This window comes from Tinamus guttatus, unplaced genomic scaffold (assembly GCF_059628265.1).
Source record: "Tinamus guttatus ecotype Peru unplaced genomic scaffold, ASM5962826v1 Tinamus_guttatus_pri_ptg000269l, whole genome shotgun sequence".
Lineage (NCBI taxonomy): Eukaryota > Metazoa > Chordata > Aves > Tinamiformes > Tinamidae > Tinamus > Tinamus guttatus.
The window spans coordinates 541557-559103 of NW_028288803.1; the positions used below are offsets into that span (position 1 = coordinate 541557).

Genomic DNA, 17547 nt, shown 5'->3' on the forward strand with positions numbered 1-17547 from the left:
TGCTTTCATGACCCATTAATAATGATCCTAAAAAACTTGGACATATCAGAACACATTGTTATCACCTTGTAAAGTTTGCAGAACAGATGACAGAACTTCTTGAATTAATTTTGGTCTGAACTAGAACATATAGTTTATAATATCCCATGTTTATTTAAAAAAAAAAGACTGCAATTTTTGGTAAACTGTTTCTAGTGCCCTTGGTGTTAAAATTATGCTCTATTTTGAGAATTGCTTTTTGTCATTCAGCTCCTGGCCTCCAGACTTTCTCATGCTGAAAAGATCATTATCAAACCAATAGATATTATACTTACTTACACAGCAGTTACACTTTTACTCCAGATTTTGCTATTTATTACCTATTTTGATATCAATGTCCTGTTTTATTCATTATTCATGACTCTCAGCATCTCTGCGCCACCTCCAGAATTTATCAGTGATTTTTGTTTTCTTCCAGATTGTGAAAAAAAATGTTTAAAAAATGATTGTACCATGAACTGTGCATCTTCTCATGGGAGTAATGTGGATTGCTGGGATTATAGAAGTGTATTTATTAATTTGTAGGCACACTTATTAACATTTTGCAAGAACCTCGTATTGTGGTTTATATGATATGTAATTGATATTGAGCCTGAATGTGTAAGTTCACTGAGTTTCAATTAATTATGTGTTGTTAATAAATCAATAAACTGTTTAAATTCCAATTTGATTTAAACTATGTGAATTGAGAATTTTTCCTCTGTTACACTTCTAACCTTCTGAACCTTCCACTCTGTTTCAAGGCTTATTGTAGACAATCCTTCAGAGATAAGCAGCTGAGAATCTTCCTGTCAATTCTTTTGAAATTTCTGGAAGAAAATGAATTTGACCTCATGATTTAAATAAATATAATTTAATGGAATGGAAATGATGTTTGGATGGAAATGGAAATCATTATTTTGTGGTCTGAATCTAGCAATTTCTAAACACAGTGGGAAAAAAAAGAAAAATAAACAAAAAGAGCCTTTCAGATACAACTGTTATTTAAAACTAAACAAAAAATATTACCAGCAAGAGATTGATACTATTCTTCAAATTCTCCTGTCCTTTATCCTTAAAATACTCATAATCTAATCTAATATTTTTCTTTATTTTCTACTCTTTCACATACTTACAGCTTTCTCAGATTGCATTTTTTTTAAACAGAGCATCTTACATGATTTTTTTCCAGTAACAATTAAATATTCTATTAATTCCTTAATATTCTTTTTTTTTCTTTTTCAGCTCTTTCTCCAAACTGAACTGTTTTATAACTACTTTCAAGTTTTCTAATACAGGCCTTTACATGCAACAAGCTTGTCTGTACTGTCTGTACCTAAGCAACCACTGAATTTTCTGCTCCATAATTGTTTCTTTTCTGTCTATGAATAGTGATTTCTTCTGCAGAGGTTCTGGGATTAAGACATTGCCTTTTAAAATAAATAGAAATTTGGCTAGAGTTCGAAGTCCAGCCTTTCAATGTCTAGTCGTTCAAGGTTCATAGTCAAAGGACTATGAAGTATGTTTCCTGACTTTTTATGCTGTTAGTCACCCTTCCATCTTCCTATATCTTTATCTATTTATTAAAAAAAAAAAAAAGTAAATTCTCCAGATTGTTAAAACAAACACATTTATGGTTAGACTTGATGAACTTGAAGGTCTTTTCCAACCATAAAGATTCTCTGTTCGTAGGACACTCTCTTTTCATGAAAACATCAAAACATAATGGCATGTATTATGAAGGATGCTATATTGAAGTGAGTATATTGGGACTGGAATGCCACACTATTTAACTTGCTGTAGTTATTATCTTTTTTCCCTGCTACTCTCATTTTGGTGAAATTAGGATGGGTGCCAGGTAATCTTCAGTAGGTATTTTTCATGTCTTTGTATTTCAGGAAATGTTGGCTCCATGAAAATTTAGGTGACTAACTTTCACTTCAGTAGCCCTAAATAAATCAGATGCCAAAATGAGTGCAATATATGGTAGTCTTAATTTATTTTTCTCTGGTATTTTCTCTGTCTCAGCTCATGAATTTTATAACTTCTTATAAATTCTAAGAAAAATTTGACATTTTCTGTTAGTATCACATAGTCAGAGGCTTTCAGTGAATACTAATGAACTTTTACTAGAATAAATATGTTGTATACAATGGTGATACAATTCACTGTTCAAGTATTTCATTATAAAAAGGCATATATATTGTAAGCAGTCAAAATTTACAACAGATAGGTTGCAGTACGATCAGCGATTTTATACAGCCTTAAAAATATGATGACATTCCCTTAATGAATTAAATCCCTGGACTGTCCTATCTCAGAATTCTTGGATGATATGGATCTAGAGAACACTTAAACCTTGTGGCAGCTAATGCCCTTCCCTTGTTTCTGAAACTCTAGGCAAATTTCATCAGCACTGGATAAAGTGAATGAAAACTGGAAGTGAAGGGGATTTATTGAAAGGGTCAAAAATATCTTGGACAGAAAGAATGTATGAGGATGGGAAAAATGATGACACTAGTGTAAAGAATGGTGAAGGTATTCCTAAAAAGTATGGTGACTATTAGTAAAAATGAAGGGTAGCAAAATGAAAGATAGAGGAAACATTAGAAAAAAATAATATAATGGAGGTATTCTCTACAGAAATTAACTTTGTCTCCACTACTTTATTTTCTATCATTGGTAGGAAAAGACAGCAAGATTTCAGGAGTGGTGTTATTATTGTCTGTTATGGAACTGTAAATATTTTCCTTACAGAATTTTTGTGCCATTTGTAAGCAGCTGCAGAAATACTTTTTTTTTAATTGATGTTCTTATGCACAAGGACCTTATCTTGGATCAAATTCAAAGCTATCAAAAAAACACAAAAGCTTTCCCTCAATTATTTACACTTTAAAAAATTCTCTTTTTTGTGCCTTATTGTAAATTTAAATCAAAAACAAATTGTAAGAATAGAAAACAAATTAAACAGCAGCAAGTGCCAATTAACAGAAAATAAAGACCTCTAAAGTCAGGCTGTAAAAAATCATGACTGCCTTTCCAACTGCTGCAATGCTGGTATAAATTTTAATTTTATTTTATTGTCATTTTATTGTATTTCACTTTTCTCTAACGTATTTGACAAAACCCATCCAAGAAACAAATAAACTCTCAAAAAACAAAAAAAGTACAGTCTAACCTATCCCCCAACAGCTAGCCACTCTTCCAGGAGAGATACTATTTCCATAAACCCAATTCTACTGGTCTTTTCAAAATATTATTAGAATTTGATTTTAACTGATGTCAGAGTTTCATGCTATAAATCCAGATGAATCTGTTTCTTCAACCATATGGCATTCAGAACTCAGGTGAAGGTAAACACAAGCAAAATAAAGAAAATTACATATTTATTTTAAAAATCTTTTCTTAATGGAGTTGTGTGGGCATAGAATTTTCAATATTAGCAGAAGATAAACTGGAGATGAAATTAAACAGTTATCTGCCATTAAGAAATCATGCAGCAACACAATATATAAAATGTCATATTCGCTGGTCCAGAACAGAAATCAAGGTAAATTAAGCACTTGATATTTCAGGGCTTTGTATTGAGAGGATATAGTCTCTAGTACTTGCTAAAGTATCAAACTGAACATTGACTACTTGGAAGAGTGTTGAACACAACTGGGTTTCAGTGATTCAAGGAGTTCCTTTCAGTTTTATGCCCTGTATTCAAAGCCAATTTCTTACAGACACATACCCATGCATATTTAGGCATTCAGAGATTCCACTGTTTCTTTTTCACACTTTTCTTGCAGTCTTCTCAATCATAACATATTCTTCATGTAAGCAAATACTATAACCTGTCTGGCATTTCTGGCCACAGCACTAGATGATCACTCGTGCTGCATTTTCACATCACTCCTCTGGGGCCCAGCTCTTTTTTTGTTTCTATCTCCACACTCCTCCTGTATATTTATGGCATTACAGAGTGTGCGACCCTGTCCCTTAGCAGGATTTGGAAAAACACACAAAACTATTTACCTAAGTATTTTTACTTAGGTTTTAGATTTTTAAAATCTAAAAGATTTTAAAGGAAATACCCTGAGTTCAGGAAGCATAATCTGGTAGCAGAACTGTAAAAATTATTCGTCTTCTAAATTGGAAGACCTGAAAATTATTACCATGCTTGAAACTAATTATGTTCTGCTGGTCTCTCATGTTTGTATAAAGCATCAAGAGCAGACTGAAAGAAAACATGAGAGCCTTAAAATTCTCCATGTAACTGTAAGCAGTAGGAGAGGCGGCACAGATGTCTACAGTACATTAGCACAGCAGTCAGTTGGAAATGTTCTAATTTGAATGAGATTTTAACAATCTTATGAGCTACTGTGATTATAACAGAAGTGTTTGGATAACATCAGATCAAGAAATTTCACCATGGGGAAAAGAATAGATAAACAAATAACAAATAGAGTAAAAAGACAAAAAAAAGTCTGAAAAGACTGGGTTGGTCACATCGGAGAAAAAAAAAAAAAAAGCTTACATGTCTAAGCAGAGTGGCTCACACACCCCAAAAAGGTTGCTGTTTCTCCTTGTTATGTATTAAAACATGTGTTTGTGCTGTGCAATAAAGTGGTGCGTAAAGACAGTTGTATTTACTGCGACCAAGCTTGTTAAGGAATATGAAGCAGGCTGATTTCATTGGTAGCTGGGAGACAAGGCTTAACCAGCTCCAGTGAGGAGCAGTTGTAAAAACAGTTGTACTTCTTTTGTGAACAAGCTAGCATATGTTTTTAGCTTTAAGCTATCTGGCTTTTCTCATTTGCTGGAAGATCATTCAAGGCTCATTATATACCTAAGCTAAATATATGTCAAATTAAAAATTCCAGTCTGGGTTTGAACACAAGCAGTGTATCTTATGGATACATAATCATATTGCATGCAATGCAGGTTATTTTGCAAGATATAGAGGGGCTTCACAAAACTTAAAATAGAAGAACATGAACAGTATTCAGTTCTATTTCATTCAAATACACAGGAAATCACTTTTATTCAAAATTTTGCAAGCTTATGGCAGAGATACTAAAATATCTTTCAGAGGGAGGAGTGCTATTATAGAATTTAAGCACTTAATTTGTCTAACTCCCATTTTTTGTGTGTGAATTTCATTTAGTCTCTATGAAGTGCTGAAAACAAGCTGATAACTGGGCTATGAATAAAGTGTTAATAATTACCTTGTTCTCCCGTACACATGATTTACAGAGTTTTACTGAAGAAGTTTTTTGTTCTTGAAAGATTTGTAGCATTAACCGTCAAACCCGAGACAGGCCCTTGAAGAGAAACAAATAGATCCCCCTATGCATGATTTAGGTATGAAATGAGAGTAGGTCTAAGATATAGAAGACAGCAAATCTGAGATAGGAAATATTCATTTAGAAGTATTTCTTGACTCACCTAAACTGAAGAAAAAGAAGAGCATTTTAACTGACCATGCTGTAAAGAATGGAAAGAAAGCAGGAGTGAGCCCCAAAAATGGTCACATGAAAGAACCACCTCTATGAACTGAGGCTAAAACAAAGATCTACAAAAGGTGAAACATTTAGTCAACTACACCCATATTCTCATAAGAGGAATATTTGCTAGAATAAACTCCTTCTCATCAAAACAGTGGAGCAATGCCTTGCAAAGGGAAAACTATTTCATGGGTTTTTTAACAGTCATGGTCCAAAAGACAAATAGCAGGGCTAAGATTTGCCTGGATTCCACAATACACTAAAATAACATTACAGTGTCCTGTCACCCGTTTAGTAAGGAATAGCTGGCAGAAAACAGACTCCCAATTGCAGATTAGAAAGATAAATATTGGCAAGTCAGATTTAGACGATAAATCATTTGACCTGTTCATTTCTCATATGCCCTTTAGCATACACAAGTTTCTCCATGTGCCGCTTGGAATAAGATCAGTAAGTGGAATGTTTTAAAACAGTGAAATATGTGGAGATATGGCAGGCAACCATATAATACCAGATGACACGATAATAGCAACAGTAGTACATGATCAGATACTGAACACAGTATTGTCAGATGTCAAACAGAAAATATGAAAATATCAACCTTTATCCTGATAAGACTTTCACTGCTCAAGGTGAAAGAAGCCAAATACATGGAAGATCAAGCTAGATAAAGAGCTGAAGCTGTGGACAACATGATATCTCTTAAAATAACAAAAATTGTAAATAATCCTAGGAGTATTTATAGTTTTTGTACAGTATATCCCCACATGAGACACTGAGATAAATGTTATTAGAAAATCCATTAGGACTGAATGACATTATGAGAGTTCAGAATGGAACATTACACAAATTTTAATTAGCCTAGTAGTTACTGTTCAAAACAAGTACCTGCTATTATAATAGTTGATAATAGATGGACAAGAGTAACAGCATTGTTTTTGAAAGTCATAACCTAAATCATATAAATTAATGTTGTACATGCATGTTACTGATTGGAGGTTGATGACAAAGTTAAAAATGAGCAATCACTAATTCAGATTTGAATTTCATTTCTCAATGTACCATTTTCTATTTCTCTAAGAAAAATTGTCATTTTTAAAGCCAAAGTGCATTTTTTCAACAAATAAGCTCACCAAGGCTATAGATTTTGTTTTCTCTTTAAATACAAACATTATTGGCATTATTAATGTTTCTAGAATTTCAGATTGAGACGAAGAACAGAAATTACTGGTTTAGCATATGCCAATTTGCTAACATATAGCTAAGTCTGTCTGTGTTACAAGACATTAAAACATAACATACAGAAGATTTGTTTTGAGCAGAGTCAAAGAAAACAAAAGGAAAAATAGCCCTATTGTCACATCAGTTCAATTTACAACAAAGGTATATGTCGAGTCTCCATAAAGGTTCTCTTTATTACCTGCCCTTCTCTTTGGATGTTTTCTACTGGGTAGTCATCATTCAGAAAGGCCCTGCAGGGCTTCCATGCTTCTCAAAAGGGTGTGCATAGAGTATGTCACCCAAAATAATTATCTGTAACCATCATCTTACCTTAGGCTATATGTCAGTATGTGCTTACTTGGTACTCAGAGACTGCATCTAATTTAGACCCGAAGGCAGACTTACGTGAATAATACTTACAGCAAGAAAACAGGATTGAAGCTGCAGTGGAACTAATTTATAGTTAAAAAGGGCATCGACTGAAGGACTGCACTGACTCTCATATTCTGGCACTGTTTTTCCTTTTTCCTCAGCCTCTGTTATTGAAACTCCATGGTGGCTCAAAAAAACAAGCAAGCAAACAAACAAACAAACAAAAGAAAACAGAGGCCAAAACTACTAGTCATGTGGTACTTGACTTGCTTTCTTAAGGTACCTGCAACGTGCTCTTAACTTTTCCTTGTGCAAAACAAACACATATTTTGATGTTAAAGGAGCTATGCTGGTATAAAAATTACCTATGAAAGAGGAAAAAAAATAGGTCACACAAATATAAAGCTGTAAGACCACTACCTATAAACCGAGCAAACTGAGGGAACACTGTGATAAAGAGATTGCTATGATAGCTATGCCATCATTTTAGGTGAAAGTGATTTCCCAAGTGCTTAATACAAATGGGAAGATATAATATGGAGATACGGTACATTAAAGGCCTTCTGCATGGTATTAGGCTTTACAGAATTCATACTCATTAGGACATTTTCAACAGTTAACTAGTATTTCTAGTGATGCTCATGAAGGACTGAAAGGGCATGAGAAAACATCTTGGGAAAAACTCTGATCCTTATCACGCAGCAAAAGCTTTAATCTTAGCGGAACATGCTGCTCCTTCCTCGGAGCAAGAAGATCTCTAGTCCTCTTCTCATGAAGGGTGGATTCTCTTTCAGGAGTGCTTATGGTAAAGATGCAATATTTCCTCATTATAATTCCTACTCACTTTGTTCCTTTGCTTTAAGTGGCAAGGAGATGAGTAGGCTCAAATGTTCCCTTACTTGAAGATCAAGCGGACAATGCTGCTTTTTAGTCATTAAATTAGGGTGGATTTTTGGGGTGTGTGTATGTGTGTGTGTATATATATATATTTATATATATGTATATGTATAACTGGAAAACAACTTCAAGTTTTGCCATTTCACAAGCATTTTCTTGGTTCTAACTTGAACCAGTTCACAAACTAATCATTGTGAAACAAACGTCTATAACCACTTCTGACCTTTTCCTCCTTTGGCATGCGCCAGGAAAACCTGCTATTCCTTTGAATGTGTAATATCACGTCAAGAAAATGCACTGAACTTCATTACGATGCCAATTAAACATAGTCTTCTATATTCTTTCAAGGTGTCTTCCATAAAACTAAGCATGTTGCACTTCATGCAGTGGAAAGAACAACAGAGCATGTGAAATTCACTTTCCTGAAGTTACAGTGTTTATGACATAGCCAACTAGTGCCTTCAAGACATCACTGGTCACAGAACATACAATTAAGAGCTTAAAACTCTTAAAAGAAAAAGAAAAAACGCAAAACAGGAAACCAACAATCTTGTTATAATCGCCCAGGACAGCCTGCCAAGAACGACCCCAATACCTGTGCTTTAGATCTGTAAGGAATTTGTTAAACAAAATGCCTTTTTATGGACTGGTGGAGCCCAACACTTTGGAACTCCATCTCGGAAGAAAAATTAAGATGGCATCATAACACACACCATTAATGCAAGTCCACAGTCTTTAACCAGGTAGGTATTGCAGCAGTATCTTCATTGCACTTTCTAATTCCACATATATCCATAGGAATGTAAAAATTCCTTTTCTAAAAAAAAATCAATTACATACACGAAGAATTTCTAACTATTAGTTTTAAAGCTTCTATAAACAACATCATAATTTTAGCAGGACTCCATATATGGCAGGAGCTGATTGATGTAGAAAAATAATTCAGTCTTTGTTGACCAAAGTGTTTGGCTCCACCACTCATTGGTCACAAGAGGAACACCTTTCTACAACTGGCTACCATCCACCCCTCATTACATTACAGATAAATTCTATTTCCATGTAAAGGGAAAATTCAACTGAGCAAGGGGTAAAGGGTACAAGCTGAAGCACAGGAAGATCCATCTCCATATGAGGAAGATCTTTCCTGTGAGGGTGACAGAGCCCTGGAACAGGCTGCCCAGAGAGGTCGTGGCATCTCCTTCTCTGGAGATCTTCAAAACCTGCCTGGATGCCACCCTGTGCCACATGCTCTAGGTGTCCCTGCTGGAGCAGGGGGGTTGGATTAGATGATCTCTAGAAGTCCCTTTCAGCTTCAACCACTCTGTGATTGTGTCATTAAATGCTTGTTTATATTCTTTGATGTATCAGGTGTTATTGTAAACAAAATGCCATCATATAACATTACAGAGTCAAATTATTTTAACATAATACAGCTGAGCTCTAGTTCTAAATAAAAATCCTATTATTAAAAGATTTGAGTAATTCAAGTAATTATTATCCCCTTAATGCATTTTCCACAAAATTTACCTATCTTTTGTCAGTAGACTGAGTAGAGCAAGGGCATATCTTTATACAATGCACTTGGCCTATTATAGATCCTACAAGAACAACTAAAAACAAACAAACAAGCAAACAAAAAAAAAAAAGAAAAGAAAAAAAAAATAGCCAAGAACTAAGCCACAGAAATTTTAGCAGTAATAATAAAAAAATATACCGCCTTAGGAAAGTATAGTTTATAAAATCTGGTCAGACCAGTGCGCAAGGAGCTGTAAGTAATCCACTGATGGCATTACATGGCCTATTGCTCAGAGACCACAGCTCCAGGAAACATCTTCTAATAATGCCATCCCACAGACTGACTTTCCTGCCTTGCTTGTATCACTTGAGTTCTTATAGTTCATTCATACATAAAACTATAAATTCATGTATTCATTTCATTCATATATAAAACATATATAAAATAATCTCCTGTGTAATGCAATTGGATTTCTTTAATCTGATTTGCTTGTGAGCTCAAAGTGCATGGCTTATAAAACTTAAAGTTACCGTTGAGCAACTGTGACAAAACAGTACCATATCCAACACAAATATCTCAATTTCTACAAATATTCAGAAAAACAGATTTCCACAGCCTAAGAAACTGAGAATGAATAAGCCATGTCCATTCTTTACAATTTATTACATCCAAAGCACTAGATATGTTTTATCTTTTTCTGACACAGCCACTACACACAGAAGTTAGGGAGTGAGCAATATAGTTCAGAAAGTCTAGTGAAAGATCTCTGGATCCTACTAAACATCTTGTTGTATTGTCCATCATTACACATGTTACAGATGAGGCAGAACTGTACTCCAGATATCAACCATATCTAAAAGAGAGTATCTTTTAGAGGTAACAATTTCCAAAATATCTACCAGACTTCATCACAAGAATTAATAACAGAATGCAGAGTGTTGGTAACAAGAATTAATAACAGAGGGAAACAAAACAATACTTTTTTTTTAATGGAGTTCAGAAGAACAGTTCCTACCACATTACATATGAATAGTTTCAACCTAAACTTTTTGTAATAAACTTCTCTAAACAAAAAACAGTATTATTGCTTGACTTGGTGCAGTTTTAAGGACCAGTAGAGCTCATTCTTTTGCTTTTATCTAAAATATGACACATCGCTGGGCTAAATATCATTTTAGAGTCATTAAATGCAAGAAAGCCACATCTATTAGACTAACCTCATTATATCACATTAAATTTACTAACTAGAGCCTCAGAGAAAAAACTTATATTTTCCTCATATGAGTAATCACGTTCACTGCAATAGCATTATATAGGGAAATATAAGAAGTCAGAAGTAGTGTATTTAATAAGTCAGCAATTTATAGCAGTAGACATTTTGTAATATCTAGGTAACATCTACAGTGGTGAAAATTCTGACAGATCCAATATCCTGGAAATACACACAAAACAATGCTAGAAGAAATTTATTAATCCCCAAGATAAAAGCAGCAGTTTTAAATAGAAAGTAAAAAGAAGAGGATAATTGAGTGGTATAAACAAGCACTTACCTAGGGGCTGTCCTGCAATTATCCTGGCATTCTCACCAGCCACTGCAGCTCTTGCATGTCTCTCACTCATGTATTGGACAAATGCGTAGCCTTTGTGCACGGAGCAGCCAACTATCTTCCCATACTTTGCAAAGATCGCCTCTATGTCACCTTTTTTAACAATGGCTGTGTTCAAGTTGCCAATGAAGACTCTAGAGTTAATGGACTTAGGGTCATTCTTGTTGGTGACATTGCTGGTCTGTGTTTTGCCGGTCATGGTTGGGTCACTTGGCTTTAACCTTTAAATAAAGAAGAGAGAGAATTATGTTTCATAGCACACAATTACCATGGTTTTGGATTACTTTTTTTGCAGCAACAATTCATTTTCTACTTTTTCACTTAGGCTGAATCTAGATTCATAAGAATTATATTAAATAACAATTATTATAAATAAAACCAAGGTGATACATTTTAAAATACTGCTAATAAGTCAAATTAATGACTTCTCATTTTTATAGATAAAAAATAGCCAACATAGCTCATAATATAATGCTCTGACAACAGAGCTCTTCTGTAATCATATGTGGATTTGTGCTTAGAAATTCAATATTGACGTTTTAAGTATCAGGCCATCTAGAAGTTGCAGAGCAAAAGAATGAACCATTACCTTATGTCAAAGAAATGAACATTCAAGGCCAGGTAGAGAACAAAGTCTAACAATGAAAGACATCTCTGCTTTTGTTTGGTAACTGTCAGTTCGAGCACATTTCTCATGAGTTAAATATCATTGACCATTGTGAGAAGTGAAGGGCAAGTAACATACTATTCTTTACTGCAATCAATATGTTTCTATCAGAACAATTTTCTCTATTAAATCAGTGCAGAAAAGTGAAAAGACAGGGGAAGCACAATTGACACTCTCTTAAATAAATAAATAATAAAACCAAACTAAACAAAACAATTCCCTAATGGTATGAACACAGGGCCACTTGCTGGTTTTGTTTTTCCTCCAAAGAAATCACATCCTGGAATATCTCAAATTAAAACATACACGTTATAATTGGGAATGATTTGTAAAGAGAAAAGAAAGAAAAGAAAGCAAAACAAAATGTTGTTTGCCCTCACGAAGCTTCACACTATTGAAATGCACCTAATTTTGTTAATAGATATGCAAAGTCCACCTCCCAGCAGATTATGTCTTCCATTTAAATATGTTTATTTAGATGCAGGTGAAATGAACAGCCATTGTTCTAGATGGCTGCTGGGTTTTCTTTAGCTATATTAGACCACATAAATGTCAAAAATATGCATACACTTTTGACAGTGAAAACGGATTTTATAAGTAGGAAATCATTTAAACAACAGTTAGGTGTAGGCCATCTGTTATGATAAAGAATTATGTTACTATTTTTTACCTACTCATATTTTTGATCAAATCATAGTAAGGCAAGAAGGAAATCCAGTTAAATATTGCTCACTTCTAAAGCACAGTTCATTTCCCAAGATGAAAAGGAATAATGACCTCTATTCTAGACTCTGAAAGCTTAACTAGCAGAATTTTAATAATTTTAACCAATAGCTGCCATACATTAAGTCAGACTGAAGAAAAAAGAAACAATTGTTATGGAACTCTGCATTATTCCTAGTGAGCAAAATGTCCACAATTCATGGATCCTTACCATAACTCTCAGTACTTTAACTGTCTCCTTCAAAAATAATCCAAACCCCACCCATCAGTTAAGAACATATCAGGTATACATGTCCTCCAGCTCCTAATGAACAGGCTGATTTGTTAAAAGAATTTGTCCAGTGGAGGCTATTTTCATATGGCTTTCACTTTCTTAACAGCTTAATGTAACAGCTTATTTTATATTACAACACTTAGAGAAAAATACTGTAGGACAAAAGCTTTTTTTTGTTTGTTTGTTTGTTTTATAAGTTTATGCATGTTAAAAAATTCTGAATATACAAGCTACTGTTCACAAATTTCATCATTCAAAGGCCAGGAAAATTCCTTGGCCAAAAACCACTCAGCTTTTCCATAAAATTTAATAATGCAATATTTCTGGATTTCTTTATATATATATATATTCATATATGTGTATATATATATAAAGATTATATATATTGAAAATATGTTTCTACATAGTTAACTTGAATGCTTTCACAATATGTCACAATAATAAATTTGGTATTATCATAGTCTAAAGACAAACCCCAAAGAAATAATGTAAACAAAATATTCCTTTATTTCCATGTTGGCATAAGCCAGACTGCTACAGTTGTCTGAGAACTAGCATGTTTAGACCCATCTTAGATACACTTATATTTACAGAGGAATCAGAGTGATTATATCATAGAAACATTTTCCCAGAGAGCTATTATGACCAAAACAGAGGAGGTAATGAAGAACAGAAGCTGAATATAGAACTAAAATTGAAATTGAGAGGTAAAATGTGGTGAACAAGGCATGTTCAGTTCTCCTAGTGATTTCAATTGTAGTGTGCGAATACTACCTCTGTTAGGAAGACTTTGTGTGCTTAATATTGTGCTTGCCTTTGTGAAGAAACAACAAAAAAAGCTATATCTATCCTTATGTACACTCAAATGGAAATCTTAGCATATTTTTAATTAGCAGTGTATCTGAACTGATTTTACTAAGTGCACAGAGGCAATGTTTTATAACTTTTATAAGTAAGGCTGCTAGTCTGGAAAGCAGTAGACTTAGCTTGAAACCAGTCTTTTCTACTAGGCTGCTGTACGACTCTCTGTAAGTCACTTCAGACTTGTGTATTTTGGAGAAGAGTAGCCTTTCAATGTATTTTTATATAATTCCCAGCATAGTGATGTTGTGATCTCAGCTGAGCCTTTCAGGCACAACTGCCCAAAATACTAATCATAAAAAGGGAAAAAACTGCAGGCAATATTCCACCAAACAAGACTTGCATGAAAATTAAAAACAAACAAGTTAAAACCTTTTAATTACTTCCACCACAACAGTTTTCCAAATACCACAGTATTACACTCAATTCAGCCAATTAACATGGGATTTAGTGAACTATCCCTTTTTTATTTCATAAAAATCCTCATCCTACTTTTTGCTCAGTTTCATTCTGCACTAGTTTAGATAGATAGAGTTTGAATAGGAGATTTAATGTATCTAGTCTCTCTTGTAGTTGTACTTTGCAATGCAAATTTGCAATATTTTTGTGACACAAAGAGAAGCATTTGTCTGGTGGGTTCTCTCATATTCAAATGAACATTTAGAAAAAAATGCTGTGGAAATTCAAAGGATGAGAATAGTATTAAAATTCATATAATTGAGATTTTATTGCCTTGCTATAATACGTACAATACTATTATGACTATTTCATAAAATCAAAGAAACACAGGATCTTCATTACAATGAGAAAGAACTTACAGTAAGTTTAACAAACCACTAACAATATACATCTGTGAATACTGACTTACTGAATACAGTGCTATCAGTAAAATCATGAACATTTAAGACAATACAACTACAAAAATAATTAACTATGAGAGAAATAAAAGTATATGAAATTATCTCATCTTCTTGCAGTCTTTTATGGACATTTTCTTGAATTCCTACTGCACTGACTCTCTGTGATAATAAGTAAGCTTGATTTCTCAAACATATCTTTTAAGGAATGTTTTACAAGCAGTATTTAACTACCAGTGCTCTTCATCACACTATGTTGATGATGACTTAGTTATTTCCCTCTGGAATCAACTAGTGTAAGTTTTGGTACATTTGAACATAAAAGCTATGAACTAGATTGTTTCTGTTATTGTCTAGGTGTCTGGTTGCAAGAGCAGAGTTTGCAAATCTGTTCTATACATTTCAATTTCTGAAACATTAAATAGGAATGTAAATAACTAAAAATGAGATTCACATTATGCAGCACAGACATGGGAAAAATTTAAACCAGTCAATTAGAAATGCTGAAGAATGTGGCAGATTTTATTCCCTGCCCCTCTGCATGCTTCCTGTGTTTTCCTATAAAGCTCACTTACTTAAGCACCAACAGTACTGCAGTACTGCTCAGTGAGGTCTGTGAAACTCAGAACTCAATACAGAAGGTGAGCATTTGCACCCACACTGTCATTTCAAAAGGGTTGCTTCTCCTATGGATATTGTGGTTACTCCCATTTTTTACCTCCAGACTTTTAGAGTTGTGCTATGTCCCAGTGCAGGCAAAAACAGAATCCAAGGAATAGGGAAATTGAACAAAGTTGTCCGGGCATTTTTCTCCAGAAGGGAGGGGAGATCTTTCCAGTCCTCTGCTCCCAGTACGCCAATGATGCTTCAAGCAAAATGTTGCATTTAGGTCAATCCACAAAAGCATTTATGGATTCTGGAGATATATGGACACTCAACGACTTGGCCTGTTAATTGCCATTTTGAAAGTAATTCAGTTCATCATCTTCCTAGTCATAGGACTTTAGGACTTTTTTTTTTTTCATCTTAAAGGACTGATTAGCTCAGATGATAAATTTTAACTAGATACTGAATGTAAAGAACTATTTGTCGCCCCTTGACATTTTATCTTTCTCCTTGAAATTATCATTATGCATTTTTGAATGCATATAAAGTCTAGAAACTTAAAGGGAAGATTAACTCTATGCAGTAAGGTTTTAAAAATGTAAATTCACAACACTGACAAGTTATTTTAAGCAACATTGAATACATATTTTTTAAGATTTATAATAATAAAGTTCTTATAGTATCATAGATAGTACATATCTCATAACTACAAATCATCCAAAAATTCACAAACTTAAGCAGATATGAAAGCAATGAAATCTGTCTTCATGATGAAATATATTGTGAAGACTACAGCTGTGAAAAAATAATAATTATTACTAGAAAGTTTTGGTGTCAAAATGAATAAGTGCATTTTCTCAAATATCAAACTTCTTGGTATCTGTCCTTAGGCAAATAAAATCCAGCATTATTACACCTTATCGGTCTCTGATCCAAAACATATGTTTCTCTACTGGGCAATTCCAAATAATTTATCTCAGTCCTTCTCTCATTCATCCTCAGATAATACCTGAGCTCTTCATAAATAACAATATTCAAATCTTGCTTTAACAGATAAGCTTTCAGATTAAGAATCAATATATATTAAAACAAGAAAAAAACAAATAATGTTCTCTCCTTTTAAATGACTTTTTAGCAACAGGGATAACATTCATACTTTCATAGTACAGCAGACAAAGCTGAGACTTAAACATTGGAAGTGTCCTTCTTTGTGTAAAATGTCCTACAGCATAGATTTATCTTGTATCGGTAATAATGTCTTATGGAGAAAATTCAATATCCATGTTAAGTCACTTAATAAGAAGTCATTAAGAATTGTTTTATCTCAGCTAAAATCAGTCCTCAGTAAACCCCTACAGAATTTTACACACCTGTTGCAAGTAAGAATATTGGATACACTGTGGAAAGGGAAGGAGAGAAAAGAGAACCAAGAGCTATCAGATTTAAAAGTCCTGAAATATTCTTTTTTTCTATATTTTAAATTCATTTTTAATGAGTAACTATATCTAGGTCACACAAACAGGGAAAAAAGTTATTCATAACATAGTTTAATCCACAGCAAAATATTCTGGGCATTTCCAATTCTCCACAAAGTCAAAGAACAAATAATCCTTTCCCTCCTCCCCATCAGCCCACAAGACATCCTCTCTTTTATGATCATACTTTCATTTTTATTTTATTTTTTATGGTTCAGTTTTAAGATTTCCTTTCAATTATTTTTAAGAAGGAGTTGACACATCATGTCTGCAACATGGACAATGCTCCTTTCAAGCTGACATTTCTAGAGCTATATAAATGACAAAATGCATCAATTCTTGTTCTGCCATATCTTGTAGAAAATGAAGGGCTAAAAAAAAAAAAAAAAAAAAAAGATGTAGCAGATTGCACTTCATCTACTGTTGTCATTCTTCCCAAAGAGACAAATACTTTCTCTTTGATGAAGAAGAAGGAAAAATATGTTTTTGAAAAATAAAATAATTATATTAGGAGTTAATAAAATAAAACACGTTAGTTAGAGCATACAGAAACATATTATAAGACAGTTTTGAGAAAAAATATTTTTGGTAAACTGTTTAGAAAATTTAAAGAGGGGGAATACGTGCAAACAACCTCATCACCTCCAAAGAGAGGGAGAGAGCGAGCGAGACAGCGAGCGAGCGAGAGAGAGAGGAACAGGAATCTCTGAGGTTTCCATAGATGGACACAAGTTGCAGGTTCATATTTTCCCCAAATCACTTAGTGAAGGAGTCACCTTCTCCAGTCTAAATGGCAGAATAAAATGGAACATGTCTGCAGAGAGTGACTACAATTTCCCCTCCCATTCATAAACTCATAAATTCAGAAGCAAAGTATTAAAGCAAAGTCTAAAAACATTGTACATTTAACTAGGACTCTAAATAAAGACATGTTTGAAATTGGATAAAGATGTTACATTAC

At 33.7% G+C, this 17547-nt stretch overlaps 1 protein-coding gene across 3 annotated transcripts in view; it reads right to left on the reverse strand.

Moving 5' to 3' along the window:
• The window catches only part of RALYL (RALY RNA binding protein like), a 348258-nt gene that overhangs the window by 170747 nt on the left and 159964 nt on the right, over positions 1–17547 (reverse strand). For all 3 annotated transcript variants that reach the window (XM_088527230.1, XM_088527231.1, XM_088527232.1), the window contains one exon: positions 11067–11344. In XM_088527230.1, the coding sequence (XP_088383356.1) occupies positions 11067–11322 (256 nt within the window). In that variant the 5' untranslated portion in view covers positions 11323–11344. The remainder of the gene's footprint in view (positions 1–11066; positions 11345–17547) is intronic.